General features: G+C 42.9%; 2 protein-coding genes across 2 annotated transcripts; both read right to left on the reverse strand.

Annotated features, from left to right (window-relative positions):
* Positions 1 to 3,712: 3,712 nt before the first annotated feature.
* LOC120916114 (olfactory receptor 6N2-like) lies at positions 3,713 to 4,660 on the reverse strand. The gene has a single exon (XM_040326931.1). It carries the CDS (start codon positions 4,649 to 4,651, stop codon positions 3,725 to 3,727), a length of 927 nt encoding a protein of 308 aa, XP_040182865.1. The 5' UTR covers positions 4,652 to 4,660; the 3' UTR covers positions 3,713 to 3,724.
* A 13,523-nt stretch (positions 4,661 to 18,183) lies between these two features.
* On the reverse strand, positions 18,184 to 19,285 carry LOC120915872 (olfactory receptor 6N2-like). Its single transcript, XM_040326682.1, has one exon. The coding sequence runs from the start codon at positions 19,108 to 19,110 to the stop codon at positions 18,184 to 18,186; it is 927 nt and encodes a 308-aa protein (XP_040182616.1). The 5' UTR covers positions 19,111 to 19,285.
* Positions 19,286 to 20,002: the final 717 nt, after the last annotated feature.

The raw sequence follows: 20,002 nt of genomic DNA on the forward strand, positions 1-20,002 counted from the left end.
ACATCAAATAGCTTTAGGTGCAAACTACAGAGCACACGTGCAGTACACACCAAGTAGCTTTAGGTGCAAACTACAGAGCACGTACACGTGCAGTACACACCAAGTATCTTTAGGTGCAAACTACAAAGTACCCTGAGCCTGGGTGAGAGAGGATGAGGAGGATAAGGACAGCTTGGTCATCCACTCTACCAAGTCTTCGGCATGTTGCGGCTCAACACGGCCAGCTGCCGAAAACAAGGACGAGCGTGTCCAACGGCCACGTGCTGATGAGGATGCAACGTGTCCACGACCAGCACTATTGCCTCTAGACGCATAGCCTGCTTGCCCTCGTGACTCTCTGCCTCTCCTTGTTGTCCTTCCAGACATACTAATGGCCTGCAGAGTACAAAGGCAGTACACACACCTCGTAGCTTTAGGTGCAAACTGCAGAGGACACGGGCAGTACACACCAAGTAGCTTTAGGTGCAAACTACAAAGGACACATGCAGTACACACCAAGTAGCTTTAGGTGCAAACTACAAAGGACACGTGCAGTACACACCAAGTAGCTTTAGGTGCAAACTACAGAGGACACGGACAGTACACACCAAGTAGATTTAGGTGCAAACTACAGAGCACATGTGCAGTACACACCAAGTAGCTTTAGGTGCAAATTACAGAGCACACGTGCAGTACACACCAAGTAGCTTTAGGTGCAAACTACAGAGCACACATGCAGTACACACCAAGTAGCTTTAGGTGCAAACTACAGAGGACACGGACAGTACACACCAAGTAGCTTTAGGTGCAAACTACAGAGCACACGTGCAGTACACACCAAGTAGCTTTAGGTGCAAACTACAGAGCACACGTGCAGTACACACCAAGTAGCTTTAGGTGCAAATTACAGAGCACACGTGCAGTACACACCAAGTAGCTTTAGGTGCAAACTACAGAGGACACGTGCAGTACACACCAAGTAGCTTTAGGTGCAAACTACAGAGCACACGTGCAGTACACACCGAGTAGCTTTAGGTCCAAATTACAGAGCACACGTGCAGTACACACCAAGTAGATTTAGGTGCAAACTACAGAGGACACGTGCAGTACACACCAAGTAGCTTTAGGTGCAAACTACAGAGCACACGTGCAGTACACACCAAGTAGCTTTAGGTGCAAACTACAGAGCACACAGGCAGTACACACCAAGTAGCTTTAGGTGCAAACTACAGAGGACACAGGCAATACACCACGTGAGAATACTGCAGCTAGCACAATCAACTGCCTGCCAGTAAATTAGGAAGAACTGATCTAGCTAAACTATACAGTGTATAAATATATGTACAACAACTGGGATGTACATATATCCTCTACACACTGTAACTTTAACTGACTAGACTGCCTGCTCTATCTACCTAGAAAAAAAAGACACTCTCTCTCTCTCTCTTTCTTAGACAGATCTCTAACCACCGCAGCAACACACTACACAAGGCCGACCTGCAGGCGGCCTTTTATAGTGTGGGGCGTGTACTAAACCCCCTGAGCCATAATTGGCCAAAGCCACCCTGGCTTTGGCCAATTATGGCTCTCCTTTTTTTGCACGCTGTGATTGGTCAAGCATGCGGGTCATAGTGCATGCTTGACCAATCATCAGCCAGAAACGCCGCAGTGAATTATGGGCCATAACCCGCCACTTGAATTTGGCGCGAACGGCCCGTAATGTTCGTATTTCGACGAACGATCGAACACGAAGCTCATCCCTAGTGATGAGTAGGGAAAAAAAATGTCAGACACCTCCATCTGAAAAAAACATTTCAGTTTTGGAGGTTGTCTCATTGTTGCCCATCTAGTGCACCTGTTGTTAATTTCAATTTACAGCAAAGCAGCTGAAACTGATTAACAACCCCCTCTGTATCCACCCCTCCCCCTCTGCTACTTAGCTGACCAGATCAATATCCCAGGAGTTCTGATTCAAAAGTGTTCCTTTAATTTTTTTGAGCAGTGTATATGCTATATATATATAGTGGGGATCGAAAGTTTGGGCACCCCAGGTAGAAATTTGTATTAATGTGCATAACGAAGCCAAGGAAAGATGGAAAAATCTCCAAAAGGCATCAAATTACAGATTAGACATTTTCTTATAATATGTCAAAAAAAGTTAAATTTTATTTCCATCATTTACACTTTCAAAATTACAGAAAACAAAAAAATGGCATCTGCAAAAGTTTGGGCACCCTGCAGAATTTATAGCATGCACTGCCCCCTTTGCAAAGCTGAGACCTGCCAGTGTCATGGATTGTTCTCAATCATCGTCTGGGAAGATCAGGTGATGTCAATCTCAAAGGTTTTAAATGCCCGGACTCATCTGACCTTGCCCCAACAATCAGCACATGGGTTCTTCTAAGCAGTTGTCTAGAAAACTGAAATTGAAAATAGTTGACGCTCACAAAGCTGGAGAAGGCTATAAGAAGATAGCAAAGCGTTTTCAGATGTCAATATCCTCTGTTCGGAATGTAATTAAGAAATGGCAGTCATCAGGAACAGTGGAAGTTAAAGCAAGATCTGGAAGACCAAGAAAAATATCAGACAGAACAGCTCGCAGGATTGTGAGAAAAGCAATTCAAAACCCACGTGTGACTGCACGATCCCTCCAGAAAGATCTGGCAGACACTGGAGTTGTGGTACAATATTCCACTATAAAGAGATACTTGTACAAATATGGTCTTCATGGAAGAGTCATGAGAAGAAAACCTCTTCTACGTCCTCACCACAAAAATCAGCGTTTGAACTTTGCAAATGAACATATTAACAAGCCTGATGCATTTTGGAAACAAGTTCTGTGGGCCGATGAGGTTAAAATATAACTTTTTGTCCGGAATGAGCAAAGGTACGTTTGGAGAAGAAAGGGCACAGAATTGAATGAAAAAAACCTCTGTCCAACTGTCAAGCATCGGGGTGGATCAATCATGCTTTGGGGTTGTATTGCAGCCAGTGGCACAGGGAACATTTCACGAGTAGAAGGAAAAATGGATTCAATAAAATTTCAGCAAATTTTGGATGGTAACTTGATGCCATCTGTGAAAAAGCTGAAGTTAAAGAGAGGATGGCTTCTACAAATGGATAATGATCCTAAACACACCTCAAAATCCACTGGGGATTACATCAAGAGGCGTAAACTGAAGGTTTTGCCATGGCCTTCACAATCTCCTGACCTCAACATAATTGAAAATCTATGGATAGACCTTAAAAGAGCAGTGCGTGACAGACAGCCCAGAAATCTCAAAGAACTGGAAGACTTTTGTAAAGAAGAATGGGCAAAGATACCTCAAACAAGAATTGAAAGACTCTTGGCTGGCTACAAAAAGCGTTTATAAGCTGTGATGTGAAGGGGGCAGTACAGGGTGCCCAAACTTTGCAGACACCATTTTTTTGTTTTCTGTAATTTTGAAAGTGTAAATGATGGAAATAAAATCTAACTTTTTTGACATATTATAAGAATGTCTAATCTGTAATTTGATGCCTTTTGGAGATTTTTCCATCTTTTCTTGGCTTCGTTATGCACATTAATACACATTTTTACCTGGGGTGCCCAAACTTTCAATCCCCACTGTATATATATATATATATATATATACTGTATATATATATATATATATATATATATATATATATATATATATATATATATATATATATATAGAGAGAGAGAGAGAGAGAGAGAGAGAGAGAGAGAGAGAATTTACAACTAGCAAAGGCATAAATATTTGTGTATTGACTTTTTTATTTTATGATTTTTCAAACCATATATGATAGGGTTAACTAGGGGGGTAAAGATAGCAAAGGTGAGACCAACAGCCCTGTCATACTCTACAGAAGAACTTTTTGAAACTCGTATGTACATAAACGAAGCACTACTAAAAAAGAGAATGACAACAATGAGATGGGCTCCACAAGTGGAGAATGCCTTGCGACGCCCTTCTTTGGATTTCATTTTCAAAATAACATAAACTATCCTGATATAAGAAAGTACAACCAAAGGGAAAGTTGAAAAAATTATAAAAAAGCTGACGAAAAACTCAACTAAAACATAGAATGTGGGATCGGTACATGCTATAGCGATCAAGGGAGGGAAGTCACACAAGACATTTTCAATATGGTTTGGACCACAAAAGGGGAGATGAGAAATTAACACAACTTCAATAATGGGCCATAAAAAGCCAAGAATAAAGGATCCAGTAATCAAACTAACATACAATTTGGTATTCATAATAGACAAGTAGTGTAATGGTTTACAGATGGCCAGATATCGATCAAAGGCCATTACAGCGAGGATGTAGGCTTCAGATGCTCCTAGTACATGTGCAAAATAGGCTTGTAGGAGGCACCCGGTGAGGGAAATCTTCTTCTCGTCATCAAGGAGGTCAGTCAACATCTTTGGAATCAAGATAGCAGTATAACAAATCTCTGTAACCGATAACGCCCCAACAAAAAAGTACATGGGAAAGTGAAGACATGGCTCTCTTCGGATTACAAAGATGATGAGAACATTTCCAGCAATGATAAATATGTAGATGCAAAGAAGAGCTATGAATAATAAAACGCTATATCGCTGTAGGCCTGGGAATCCAACTAACATAATCTCTTTAACCGTACTGTGATTGGGAAACTGCATAGCTTTTTTTTCTTTATATGTCACAATTTTTTTTTTAGAATGAGCAAAGAAACAAGGGAAAGGAGTAAAGAATTAGAATGGTCAATGAAAGACAATGAACAATATGAAATAAATGTATAATAATTTAATTTTTTTGTTACTGCACTGTAGAAAAACATGTGCATTAGCAAATAACACAGTCAGACATATAGCAAAATATACAACTTAGAATTACATTTTGTTAAAAATAAATTGATATAATATTGCTACAGATCTTTTTTTTGTAGCTTAGTTTTAATATAAGTTACTTGTCCAATTCAGCTCTAAGCCCCCTTTCACACTTGTACGACTTTAAAGTCGCGCGATTTTACCGCGATTTCGTGGCCGCGATTTTACCACGATTTTGACGCGATTCGCGGCCGCGATTTCAATGAATGCCTGTGTAAGTGGCATCAACATCAGACCAAAGTAGTGCAAGGACTACTTTGAAGTAGGCACAACTTAAAGTCGTGCCAGTATGAATGGTAGTCATTGAAAATAATAGAGAATGACTTGTCATACGATTTTGCAGTCCAAAATCGTGAGACAAGTCGTATAAGTGTGAAAGGGGACTAAGGCCTCGTACACACGAGAGGTTAAACAGAGGACAACGATCTGATGGACCGTTTTCATCGGTCAAAACCGATCGTTTTGGCCCCATAGGTTATTTTACCATCTGTTAAAGAAAAGCCAACTTGCTTTAAATTTAACCGATGGATTCCTAACCGATGGGAAAAAAACGATCGTTAGTAGGCACAACCATCGGTTAAAAATCCACACATGCTCAGAATCAAGTCGACGCATGCTTGGAAGCATTGAACTTCGTTTTATTCAGACACAATCGTTTTTTTAACCGATGGTGTGTAGGCGCGACGGACCATCAGTCAGCCTCATCGGTTAACCGATGAAAACGGTCCATCGGCCCGTTCTCATCGGATGGACTGATTGTGTGTACGCGGCTTAAAGATTTTATATAACTGTCCAAAAAAAATCAAACTTAGCTTTTTCATATGGTGATGCTTTGTACACTGGAGATCATTTTCAAAAGAAGAGGATGTTCCATTTTCAAAGTAAAATTTCAATTAGCTTTTCGGAATGAGAAGGCTTTATCCAATCACGTGAAAGCAAAAATCTAGTATTTTTATTTTCTCTTCTGCATGATTGGGTATTCTCTATAATCATTTAGTAAATCAATCCTGCTGTGTCTCACCTTCTCCTGTAAAAATAATTTCCTGTTAGGCCCCATTTACACTTAAAGCTCTAAAACACTCGGTAAGGGAAATCCCATTAATTTCCATGTCCCCGTTCAAATCTAAGCATTCTGTCACCTGTAGCAAAATGCCTGTCACTCAAAAAAGTACATGAGCTTCTTTCTGGCAGATTGGAGGCAGATTTGGCCCCATAGACTTCAATTGGGAACCCCTGAAAACATGCAATTGTGTTTTACAAGCTTTTTTTAGCACTTTTTCTGCTGAAACAGCAGCTCTCCTCTCCTAACCTCCTCCACCTCTCTTCCCCATAGTGTTTTCTATTGGCTAAGTAAAAACACCAGAAGCTGAAAACGCTTGTAATTCACTTCTAAATACGCTCAAAACTCTCAAATAAAAATGCCTGAAAATTGCCCCACTCAGGTGTGAATGCAGCCTTATGTGATTGGCTCGCTGCTGTTTCAAAAAATTTTCTCCTACAGTGCCTTGAAAAAGTATTCATACCCCTTGACATTTTCCACATTTTGTTATGTTACAACCAAAAATGTAAATGTATTTTATTGGGATTTTATGTGAAAGACCAAAACAAAGTGGCACATAATTGTGAAGCGGAAGGAATTTTTTTTTTTTTTTTTACAAATAAATATGTGAAAAGTGTGGGGGGTACATTTGTATTCAGCCCCCTGAGTCAATACTTTGAAGAAACCCCTTTCATTGCAATAACAGCTGCAAGTCTTTTTAGGGATGTCTCTACCAGCTTTACACATCTAGAGATTTTTGCCCATTCTTCTTTGCAAAATAGCTCAAGCTTTGTCAGATTGGATGGAGAGTGTGATTGAACGGCAATTTTCAAGTCTTGCCACATATTCTCAATTGGATTTAGGTCTAGACTGTGACTGGGCCATTCTAACTCATAACTAGGCTTTGATCTAAACCATTCCATTGTAGCTCTGGTTGTATGTTTAGGATTGTTGTTCTGCTGGAAGGTGAACCTTCTCCCCATTCTCAAGTCTATTGCAGACTCTTCTTTTTCTTCTAACATTGCCCTGTATTTGGCTCCATCTATCTTCCCATCAACTCTGACCAGCTTCCCTGTCCCTGCTGAAGAAAAGCATCTCCACAACATGATGCTGCCACCACCATGTTTCACGGTGGGGATGGTGTGTTTAGGGTGATAGTTTTCCGCCAAACATAGTATTTTGCTTTTAGGCCAAAAAGTTCAATTTTGGTCTCATCTGACCAGAGCACCTTCTTCCACATGTTTGCTGTGTCCCCCACATGGCTTCTCGCAAACTGCAAACAGGACTTCTTTGGGCTTTCTTTCAACAATGGCTTTCTTATTGCCACTCTTCCATAAAGGCCAGATTTGTGGAGTGCTAGAATAGTTGTCCTGGGGACAGATTCTCCCACCTGCACTGTGGATCTCTGCAGCTCCTCCAGAGTTACCATGGCTGCTTCTCTTACTAATGCTCTCCTTGCCCGGCCTGTCAGTTTAGGTGGACGGCCATGTCTGGTAGGTTTGCAGTTGTGCCATAACCTTTCCATTTTCGGATGATGGATTGAACAAAAGCTCCGTGAGATGTTCAAAGCTTGGGATTTTTTTTAATAACCTAACCCTGCTTTATACTTCTCTACAACTTTATCCCTGACCTGTATGATGTGTTCCTTGACCTTTATGATGCTGTTTTTTTCACAAAGGTTCTCTAACAAACCTCTGAGGGCTTCACAGAACGTTCGGGCATAGGCATCAATGGAAATTCTTTGTAAAAAAAAAAAAAAAAAGGAAACAAATTGCGGCAAAATACGCCGCTTACGCAGCGTTACAATGTGAATGCAGCCTTAATCACAGGATGCTGCTGTAAAGGGAAGGACAGGGGTTTCAGATAATACAGTACCTTGATTTTCTTTTCCATTCACGGAGCCGCAGGTCAGGGGCACTTCTGACTTCCTACTGACACAGATTAACCAGGAAGTTACCCCTGGGGAAAGCACCGCCCATGTGTGGATAGAAAACCCCACAGCAAGGGGAATGCCTGAAAACGGAAGCCTATCGTTGCACTGCTTTGCGCCGCAACACTCAAAAAAACCCTCAAATGGGTCGTCTCATAATGCAATCACATGATTGCATAGGCATCATGCTCCCATATAGTGCACTTGTCCGGCGCCCATACACAGTGCACTTGTGCACTTAAAGAACTTTTTTCTCAAAGAACCATTTTAAAACATTTTTTTTTTAAAGGACCTTTAAAAAAAAAAAAAAAAAAAAAAAAAATTGTGACTAGCACTGGGGGGGGGGGGGACACATATTGATGTGCCATCCTGGAGGAGTTGGACTGCCTGTGCACCCCTTATAGGGTCCAAGTATCGCCTCGTGCTACCCATAGTGACACTGACCCTAGCCAAATGCAAAACCAGTGAAAAACAGTCAGCAAAGATGAGTAGGGAAAAGAAATGTCAGACACCTCCACCTGAAAAAACATTCCGGTTTTGGAGGTCGTCTCATTGTTGCCCATCTAGTGCACCTGTTGTTAATTTCAATTAACAGCAAAGCAGCTGACACTGATTAACAACCCCCTCTGTATACACCCCTCCCCCTCTGCAACTTAACTGACCAGATCAATATCCCAGGAGTTCTGGATCAAAGGTGTTCCTTTATTTTTTTTGAGCAGTGAATATATATATATATATATATATATATATATAAAGGTGTTTTACCTGTCTGGTTCACTCTGTTTTTGTCCTCTTTTTATGTTCTGTCCTATGGTCTATGGTCTTTGGTTATACTAAAACACAGGTGTCAAACACAAGGCCCCGCTGGCCGAATCCGGCCCTCCAGGCTATTTCATGTGGCCCTCGCACCTCTCCTGCAGGTGCAGGAGAGCTCCAGCCCTCCTCTGATCCTCCTCCAGACCTCTACTTTCTGCTTTCAAGCAATGCATCCAGCTTCTTTCCAGCAGCAGCATAAGGAAAGGGGGTGCTCTGTGATGTAAGGTAAAGTAGGGGACTCAACTTCTGATGGTGGGTTGGCTCTTGACATCTAATGTAAGGGGAGGGGATGCGCTGGACATCTAACCTTACAGATACAAGCGGTCCTTTTGAGGACAATCATAATGCTGATGCGGCCCATGATGAAATTAAGTTTGACACCCCTGTACTAAATAAAAAAGGGGGTGAGATAAGCGCTATACACTGTGATGAGACAGATACCACCACAACTACCTAACAATCCAGAAACCGCTAGTAGGTAGGCAATATCTCATAAAAAATCACATAACTTAAATGAATGACTAATAAACACACCATTCAATGAAAAGTGCAACAATAAAAAGTGCAAAACAATGAGCTAACACTGATGATCCAATAGTAACACAGGAGTAACAAAGTCCTAAATGGGAGAAATGTCCTTCAATCGGTGAAACCGACACTGGGCATCAATGGGTACTGACAGGCGATGGCTGTAAAGGGTCACAGTGAATATATCGAGATATCCAATACTAGTCTCCCAAAACTCTCACCTTAATGAGATGAAATACAGGCATGTAGCATGTAACTAGCGGTTTCTGGATTGTTAGGTAGTTGTGGTGGTATCTGTCTCATCACAGTGTATAGCGCTTATCTCACCCCCTTTTTTATTTCCTATTTGTGTTCAGTGACCACTATTAGATATAGCTGCTTTCACATCAAATGTTCATATTTACTTCATTCACTTTATCATTGACCCACTCAAAGTAGCGCATTCGTTTTCACCTTTTACCTTTTACCCCTGTACTAAAACCTTGCAAAGATAAGCAGTTCCACATAGGTACCAGTAAAGTGCAGTGCATTTGAACATTGTACACATTTTTTATTTGTTTAACTCAATTAACATTTTTTTTTTATATGTGTGACTTGTGTCTAAGACTACATGTTAGTACTGATACTATTAACCACTTCCATACCAGGTACTTACGCAGCTTCCCGCCCAAGCCAATTTTCAGCTTTCAGCACTGTCGCACTTTGAATGGCAATTGCGCGGTCATGCTACACTGTACCCAAACAAAATTGGCGTCCTTTTTTCCCCACAAATAGAGCTTTCTTTTGGTGGTATTTGATCACCTCTGCGATTTTTTTTTTTTGCGCAACAACTAAAAAAAGGCTAAAAATTTGGAAAAAAAATTACGTTTTTATTTTTTTCTGTTAATTTTTTTGTAAATAAGTTTTCTCTTTCAATTACGGGCACTGATATGGCGGCACTAATGGGCACCGATGAGATGGCACTGATGGACATCGATGAGGTAGTACTGACGGGCACAGATGAGGTGGCACTGATTGGCGGCGCTGGTATGCGACACTGATGGGCACACATAGGCGGCACTGATGGGCACACATAGGCGGCACTGATGGGCACACATAGGCGGCACTGATGGGCACACATAGGCGGCACTGATGGGCACACATAGGCGGCACTGATGGGCACTCATAGGCAGCACAGATAGGCACTCATGGGCGGCACTGATGTATACTTATGGGTGGCACAGATGGGCACTGCTAGGTGGGCACTGGGCATGGATGGGCACTGTGGGGTGGCACTGATGGACACTGGGGTGGCGCTGATGGACACTGGGGTGGCGCTGATGGACACTGGGGTGGCAGCACTGATTGTTGCCAGTCAGTGCCCATTTGTGGGCACTGACTGGCATCTTTTTTCTTTATGTTTTTTTTTTTATTTATTTTTTAGACTTTTTTTTTTTTTCTGGCTTTTTTTTTTTTTTGCCCACCCTGGTGCTCCAGGGTGGGCATCCCTGGTGGTCAAGTGTGGCGATCCGAGGGGGGGCTGCGCTGATAAACAATCAGCGCAAACCCCCCCTGTCAGGAGAGCCGCCGATCGGCTATCCTCTACTCGCGTCTGTCAGACGCGAGTGAGGAAGAGCCATCGGCGGCTCTTCCTGTTTACATCGTGATCAGCCGTGGTTGGACACGGCTGATCACGTGGTAAAGAGTCTCCGCCGGAGGCTCTTTACCGAGATCGGAGATGCAGGGTGTCAGACTGACACCCCGCATCACCGATCGCCGCGATGCGCGCCCCCACGGGCGCGCGCGGCATGAAATCCTGCAGGACGTTCTAGAACGTCCTGTCAGGATTTCATAACCACTTCCCGGACGTAAATCGGCCATAGGCCGGGCGGGAAGTGGTTAAATAAGCAATAGAACTGATGTTATAATTAAAAAAAAATACATTATTATTATTATAAATAATATTATTTAGAAAATCTAAAAAGCGTGAAATTCAAACAAAATAATTAGAAAGAAATGCTTCAAAATGTCTTCATGTATCATGTAAATAAATTTCAAAATGAACTTAGTTTTGAGTAATATTTATTTGTAACAATACGCATAAATAATTTTTCTGCCCTATTCCAACTTGGAAAAAAAACTCACCTTTTGTTATCATAAGTGCAATAAGTCAAATAAGATTTGGATGTGTCTTAAAGGCTTTTTGGCAGATAGAATGCCTTTCTTTACCTGGACACCAGCTCATTAGATTACACCTGGATTTTATATAGACTGCAGAAATCTTTTAGGAATTATTTCCACAGTATTCCAGTGGGAAAAGCTGAAATCCCCAGCTGATTATAATGTTATTATTGTATACAAGCTCAACAATTATTAAAATCTGTTTCCTCTGACACCATATTTGGCTTCTCAATTGGAGAAATCCTCACTGTATAGAATTTTATTAAATAAATTATTGTTTGTGACTTTGCTGCAAAGATTTGTAGCGGGAGATCCGGCCAGCAATAGCTCTTCCATTTATAAGTTGACAACACCAAGGCCGTGTACACACCATCAGTTCAAAAACCGATCGGGTCAGAACGCAGTGACGTAAAACACACGACGTGCTGAAAAAAACGAAGTTCAATGCTTCCAAGCATGCGTCGACTTGATTCTGAGCATGCGCGGGTTTTGAACTGATGCTTTTGTGTACTAACCATCGGTTCGATTCTAAAGCAAGTTCTCAAATTTTTGTCCAAAGGACAACAGACCGATGGGCCGTACACACGGTCGTTTTGGACCGATGAAACTGGACTTCAGGCCGTTTTCATCGGTTTGGACCGACCGTGTGTAAGCAGCCTAAGCTTCTGCCACATGCCTCGTACACAGCCTTGGGGTTGTATTGCAGCCAGTGGCACAGGGAACATTTCACGAGTAGAAGGAAAAATGCATTCAATAAAATTTCAGCAAATTTTGGATGGTAACTTGATGCCATCTGTGAAAAAGCTGAAGTTAAAGAGAGGATGGCTTCTACAAATGGGTAATGATCCTAAACACACCTCAAAATCCACGGGAGATTACATCAAGAGGCGTAAACTGAAGGTTTTGCCATGGCCTTCACAATCTCCTGACCTCAACATAATTGAAAATCTATGGATAGACCTTAAAATAGCAGTGCGTGACAGACAGCCCAGAAATCTCAAAGAACTGGAAGATTTTTGTAAGGAAGAATGGGCAAAGATACCTCAAACAAGAATTGAAAGACTCTTGGCTGGCTACAAAAAGTGTTTACAAGCTGTGATACTTGCCAAAGGGGGCAGTACAAGATATTAACTCTGCAGGGTGCCCAAACTTTTGCAGATGCCATTTTTTTGTTTTCTGTAATTTTGAAAGTGTAAATGATGGAAATAAAATCGAACTTTTTTTGACATATTATAAGAATGTCTAATCTGTAATTTGATGCCTTTTAGAGATTTTTTCCATCTTTCCTTGGCTTCGTTATGCATATTAATACAAATTTTTACCTGGGGTGCCCAAACTTTCGATCCCCACTGTATATATTGTAAGAAAGTCACTGATCTTTAGACAGAAATGGCGAATAAATGCAGCTTTATTGCGACCAATGAAAAAAAGTAACACAAATAAACAGTCCTACTCCACCTTAGGAGGCTAACTAAACAAGAGCGTCCCTCACTACGCTTTAGCGGCTATTCCGGCTCTAGTATAAACAAACAAAAAAAAGATAGTCCAATATAAGTAATTGTTCTGACAGACCTTGATTCCACGCATACACAGACACTCTCCAGTCTGTGTCCATCCAGCCCAGCCTGGATCTCGCTCTGAGCTCTCACTCTCCCTACACTATCAGGTGCAGGCTAATTAATAGAGGGAGAGAGGAGGTTTACCTGTTGGGCCAGGCTTAACCCTTTCCAAGATAGGGAAAGCTGCCCTTTCCAACCTCTCACTGACATACACAGAGTCGTGTACCCTGTCACACATCCTCCTCCCCAGCTTAACACCTGCGTGGGAAGCGGCCACCTCTGCAAACCCATGTACCCAGGACAGAGCATCTGCATTACTGTGGAGGAGACCTGCCCTATGCCTTACCACAAAAGTAAAGGGCTGTAGGGACAAAAACCATCTTGTGATCCGAGCGTTCTTGTCCCTGTTGGTGTGCATCCACTTTAACGGAGCATGGTCGGTGACCAGGGTAAACCGTCTGCCCAACAAATAGTAGCGGAGTGTTTCTACTGCCCACTTAACCTGCCAAAAACACTCTTTTTCCACTGTGGCATAGCGCTGTTCTCGAGGTAACAACTTCCGACTCGAATATAGAACAGGGTGTTCCTTACCACTCACATATTGGGACAAAACTGCACCCAAACCCACCTCTGAGGCATCGGTCTGGAGAAAGAACTCCTTCCTAAAGTCGGGAGTCACAAGCACAGGTTGGGCACAAAGTGCTGCCCGCAGACCCGCTAAGGCTTCCTCAGCCTCGCTGTTCCACTTTACTGCGTCTGGACTTCTGGCTTTAATAAGGTCAGTGAGTGGAGCAGCCTTTGTAGCAAAGTGAGGAATAAACCTCCGGTAGTAGCCTACGATTCCCAAAAAGGCTCTGATTTGTTTTTTCCTCAGCGGTTTGGGCCAGCTCTGTATAGCTCCTATCTTGTTCATTTGCGGTTTAACAAGCCCTCTGCCAACTAGATAACCCAAGTATCTAGCCTCAGGTAGGCCAACGCCACATTAAGAGGGGTTAGCTGTCAGTCCTGCTCTTCTAAAAGTGTCCAACACTGCCTGCACTTTGTCCAGATGGCCTTCCCAGTCCGGGCTATGAATGATCACATCATTCAAGTATGCGGCTGCATACTTGGTGTGGGGCCTGAGCAGCTTATCCATTAACCTTTGGAAAGTGGCTGGGGCCCCATGGAGGCCAAAAGGCATGATCCTGTACTGGAACAGGCCATCAGGAGTAGCAAAAGCTGTCTTCTCCCAGGCACGCTTTGTCAATGGGATCTGCCAATAACCCTTTGTCAGGTCCAAAGTGGTGAAGAACCTGTCTTTGGCTAGTCGCTCTACTAGTTCATCCACCCTAGGCATGGGGTAAGCATCCAACTTAGACACCTCGTTTAACTTCCTGAAGTCATTACAAAACCTGATGGACCCATCAGGTTTAGGCACTAGAACAAGGGGGCTAGACCACTGGCTGTGAGACTCCTCTATCACTCCAAGTTCAAGCATTTTCTTGACTTCCGCCCTTACGGCTTCCCTCTTGGCCTCCGGAATGCGGTAAGACTTCACCCTTACGATAACCCCTGGTTCTGTAACAATGTCATGGGTAATCTCTCGGGTTTGTCCAGGGTTGGGGGAGAAGACATCGCTATTCCTCTCAACCAAGCCTCTAGCCTCCTCTATTTGCTTAGGTGTCAGCTCTGGAGAGATTGTCACTGAAGGTCTAGGGGCCTGTGCATCAGGTTTGGTGTCACCCACTGTGACCATGCAGTCCTCTCTAGTCCTCCACGGCTTAAGAAGGTTTATGTGGAACACGGCCTCCTTCTTCCGGCGTCCTGGCTGACTAACTTTATAATTTACTGGGCTCACTTTTTCCAAGACCTCATAGGGTCCCTGCCACTGTGCTAGAAGTTTGCTTTCTGCGGTGGGTACTAAAACCATTACTCTGTCCCCCCCCTCAAACTGTCTCACTAGGGCCTTCTGGTCATAGTAGGACTTCTGCCTACTCTGTGCCTGCTCCATATGTTTGCGAACAAGCGGAGCAATCCGAGTCATACGCACCCGCATATCTTCAACATATTGGAGCACATTGGTCCCAGCTACTCTCTGTTCTTCCCAGGTTTCCTTTAGGACATCCAGAATACCCCTGGGATGCCTACCATATAAAAGCCCAAATGGGGAGAAGCCTGTAGAACTTTGGGGAATCTCTCAAACTGCAAACAACAGGTAAGGAAGCAACAAGTCCCAATCCTTCCCATCCCTGCTAACAACTTTTCTCAACATCCCCTTTAGGGTCTGGTTAAACCTTTCTACCAGCCCATCTGTCTGTGGGTGGTACACTGACGTTCTCAGGGACCGTACCTTAAATAGCTGACATAGCTCTTTCATAATACGGGAAACAAACGGTGTCCCCTGATCCGTAAGCAACGTCTTTGGTATTCCCACACGTGTAAAAATCTAAACCAACTCTTTCGCAATATTTTTAGCATTAGCCTTGCATAGTGGGATGGCTTCAGGGTATCTAGTGGCATAGTCGAGGATGACAAGGATGTACTGGTGCCCACGAGCTGTTTTCTCTAAGGGACCACTAGGTCCATGCCAATCCTCTCAAAAGGAACGTCGACTATGGGGAGGGGTATGAGTGGGGCTCTCAACTTTGGTCTTGGAGACGCCAGTTGGCATTCTGGGCAAGAAGTACAATACCTTTTAACCCCCTCATATACGCCAGGCCAAAAGAACCTCCTGAGCACCCGTTCTTGGGTTTTCTCCACCCCCAAGTGTCCCCCCAGAAGATGAGAGTGAGCATAATTCAGCACTTTTCGGGTGTATGATGAAGGCACAACCAGTTGTTCGAGTTCTTGTCCCTCATCGGAGGTTACTCTATGAAGGAGATTGTTTTTTAGGATAAAGTAGGGACAGGCCTTTTCTGTTGCCCCTTCCACTGGTACGCCATTAACCTCTATAACTTTACTCCTGGCTTCCTGCAACAGGGGATCACCTGCCTGGTCTCAGCCAAAGCCACTACCCAATAAATCTAGGATATCTATATCCTCCTCATCACCTTCACTGGTTGCCTCTGGGTCGGGTTCTGGTTGATCAACCTCTGCCTCATCGCCTGTCTGTCGTGTGGCCCCGCCTCTCCTAGACTGCTCCTCACGCTGATTTAACAGGACTTCATTGACAGCCCTATTAAATCTCAGCTTGCTCTCCCTGCGTTCCCGTCTTGTTTTACCTCTTTTTGGACTAGAGATATACAAGTCGGGATGAACAAAGGGAAATATTTCATGAACACCGGTATTTCTCTGCTCCGCTTCAGGTTCCCCTTGTTCTCCCATCACAGGGGGTTGTAAAAGAGTGTGGAAGTTAGGGAAATTCCTTCCTATAATCAAAGGATATGATAGATGAGGAACTACTACTGCTAAGATCCTTACCAGACTGCCCTGTACTAACACCTCTATGTTGGCAGTAGGATACCGCACAGTAGACCCATAATTACACAATACCCCCATGGTTCTATGCTTCTGAACCCGACCAGGTCTTACTAATTTACTGGTCACCAGAGTCAGGCCACTGCCAGAGTCCACCAGAGCCACTGTCTCTTGTTTGTCCAGCAGGACAGGTACTCAGAAGGTATGTCCCCCCTCCACCAGGCCTGCTAGACAGACGAGTCCGCAAAAGTCTGAAGAATCTTCCCCTAGCCCACACTGCATTGGCTCAGGAAGGTTGGGGCATCTCGCCCTGATATGTTCTTTTGCGCCACACTCAAAACAAGTTATGGAGTTTCTCATAGGGTGGTCCTCTTTCCCAGGGTTTTGACTTTTAGCGTCTGTTTTGGAAAAACAGGCTCCTGATCCGAAGTCTGCTTCTAATCCACTCTTCCGGTCTCCCGATCTCTGTATTTTCCCACTTGACCTAGTGAGAGATCGGTCCAAATCTTTGGCAGACAGATACCGCTCCACTTGTGCGACCATGCTATCACAGTCCAGGGGGTTTCCCTGAGTGACCCACTCCCGGAGGCCATCTGGAAGCTCCCTCACGTGACGGTCAAGCACGAGCATTTCTATGATCTGTGCAGGGGTTTGAGTCTCTGGTTTGAGCCACTTCCGAGCCAGATGAATTAAGTCAAACATCTGGGATCTGGGAGCTTTTCCTTCCTTGAACCTCCAGTTATAGAAACGCTGGGCTCTCACTGTGGCGGTCACCCCTAACCGAGCCAGGATCTCTGCTTTCAGTTTGGGATAGTCTGCAGCCGCCTCCTCGTCCAGGTCAAAATAGGCTTTCTGTGCTTCTCCCAGGAGAAAGGGTGCAATGATTCCAGCCCACTGTTCTGAAGGCCAGCCTTCTCGGGTGGCGGTTTGTTCAAACGCCAGCAGATAGGTCTCCACATCATCATCTGAGTTTATTTTCTGCACGTATTTGGCTTACCTCCCCTGCTGGTGGGTTAGGAGATCTTTGGGCAGTCATCTGTTCCAGGGTTACTTTGAGAACCGCATGATCTGCCTTGTGTGCTTCAGTTAAAACCTCAAGATGCAAAGCCAGGAGCCTGTTGGTCTCTTGTTGCGCTGCAGCTGAGACAGCTACCTGTCTATTAGTCTCTTTTTGCGCTGCAGCTACCTGTCTATTAGTCTCTTGTTGCGCTGCAGCTGAGGCAGCTGCCTGTCTATTAATCTCTTGCTGCACAGAGGCAGCTTGTATCAGGGCTTTCACAATATCTTCCATTCTCTGGGTCCTGTACCTTTAAGGCCACTGTGAGAAATTGGCCGATACAACAACGATATCCCACTTCTGACACCACTTGTGAGAAAGTCACTGATCTTTATACAGAAATGGCAAATAAATGCAGCTTTATTGCGAGCAATGAAAAAAAGTAACACAAATAAACAGGCCTACTTCACCTTAGGAGGCTAACTAAACAAGAGTGTCCCTCACCACGCTTTACTAGAGCGGCTATTCCGGCTCTAGTATAAACAAAACAAAAAAAGATAGTCCAATATAAGTAATTGTTCCGACAGACCTTGATTCCACGCATACACAGACACTCTCCAGTCTGTGTTCATCCAGCCCAGCCTGGATCTCGCTCTGAGCTCTCACTCTCCCTACACTATCAGGTGCAGGCTAATTAATAGAGGGAGAGAGGAGGTTTACCTGTTGGGCCAGGCTTAACCCTTTCCAAGATAGGGAAAGCTGCCCTTTCCAACCTCTCACTGACATACACAGAGTCGTGTACCCTGTCACAATATATATATATATATATATATATATATATATATATATATATATATATATACAGAGAGAGAGAGAGGGAGAGAGAGAGAAAATTTACAACTAGCAAAGGCATACATATTTGTGTATTGACTTTTTTATTTTATGATTTTTTAAACCATATATGATAGGGTTAACTAGGGGGGTAAAGATAGCATAGGTGAGATCAACAGTCCTGTCATAGTCTACAGAAGAACTTTTTGAAACTCGTATGTACATAAACGAAGCACTACTAAAAAAGAGAACGACAACAATGAGATGGGCTCCACAAGTGGAGAATGCCTTGCGACGCCCTTCTTTGGTTTTAATTTTCAAAATAACATAAACTATCCTGATATAAGAAAGTACAACCAAAGGGAAAGTTGTAGAAATTATAAAAAGGCTGACGAAAAACTCAACCAAAACATAGAATGTGGGATCGGTACATGCTATAGCGATCAAGGGAGGGAAGTCACACAAGACATTTTCAATATGGTTTGGACCACAAAAGGGGAGATGAGAAATTAACACAACTTCAATAATGGGCCATAAAAAGCCAAGAATAAAGGATCCAGTAATCAAACTAACATACAATTTGGTATTCATAATAGAAAAGTAGTGTAATGGTTTACAGATGGCCAGATATCGATCAAAGGCCATTACAGCGAGGATGTAGGCTTCAGATGCTCCCAGTACATGTGCAAAATAGGCTTGTAGGAGGCACCCGGTGAGGGAAATCTTCTTCTCGTCATCAAGGAGGTCAGTCAACATCTTTGGAATCAAGATAGCAGTATAACAAATCTCTGCAACCGATAACGTCCCAATAAAAAAGTACATGGGAAAGTGAAGACATGGCTCTCTTCGGATTACAAAGATGATGAGAAAATTTCCAGCAATGATAAATATGTAGATGCAAAGAAGAGCTATGAATAATAAAACGCTATATCGCTGTAGGCCTGGGAATCCAACTAACATAATCTCATTAACTGTACTGTGATTGGGGAACTGCATAGCTTTTTGATCTTTATATGTCACAAAGTTTCTTTTAGAATGAGCAAAGAAACAAGGGAAAGGAGTAAAGAATTACAATGGCCAAGGAAAGAAAATGAACAATATGAAATAAATGTATAATAATTTAATTTTTTTGTTACTGCACTGTAGAAAAACATGTGCATTAGCAAATAACACAGTCAGACATATAGCAAAATATACAACTTAGAATTACATTTTGTTAAAAATAAATTGATATAATATTGCTACAGATCTTTTTTTTTTGTAGCTTAGTTTTAATATAAGTTACTTGTCCAATTCAGCTCTAAAGATTTTATAAAACTGTCCAAAAAAAATCAAACTTAGCTTTTTCATATGGTGATGCTTTGTACACTGGAGATAGCTTTTCGGAATGAGAAGGCTTTATCCAATCACGTGAAAGCAAAAATCTAGTATTTTTATTTTCTCTTCTGCATGATTGGGTGTTCTTTACAAATTGAACAGGCTATACTCATTTAGTAAATCAATCCTGCTGTGTCTCACCTTCTCCTGTAAAAATAATTTCCTGTTAGGCCCCATTTACACTTGAAGCTCTAAAACACTTGTCAAGGGAAATCCCATTCATTTCCATGTCCCTGTTCACATCTAAGCATTCTGTCACCTGTAGCAAAATGCCTGTCACTCAAAAAAGTACATAAGCTTCTTTTTGGCAGATTGGAGGCAGCTTTGGCCCCATAGACTTCAATTGGGAACACCTGAAAACATGCAATTGTTTTTTACAAGCTTTTTTTTTAGCACTTTTTCTGCTCAAACAGCAGCTCTCTACCCCTGAATAATGGGGGGAACTAATGCGCAAAACCACACTAACTAGAGCAATATGACTAAAATTAGTTAATATAATAACTAAAAACTA

This window comes from Rana temporaria, chromosome 10 (assembly GCF_905171775.1).
Source record: "Rana temporaria chromosome 10, aRanTem1.1, whole genome shotgun sequence".
Classification (NCBI taxonomy): Eukaryota; Metazoa; Chordata; class Amphibia; order Anura; family Ranidae; genus Rana; species Rana temporaria.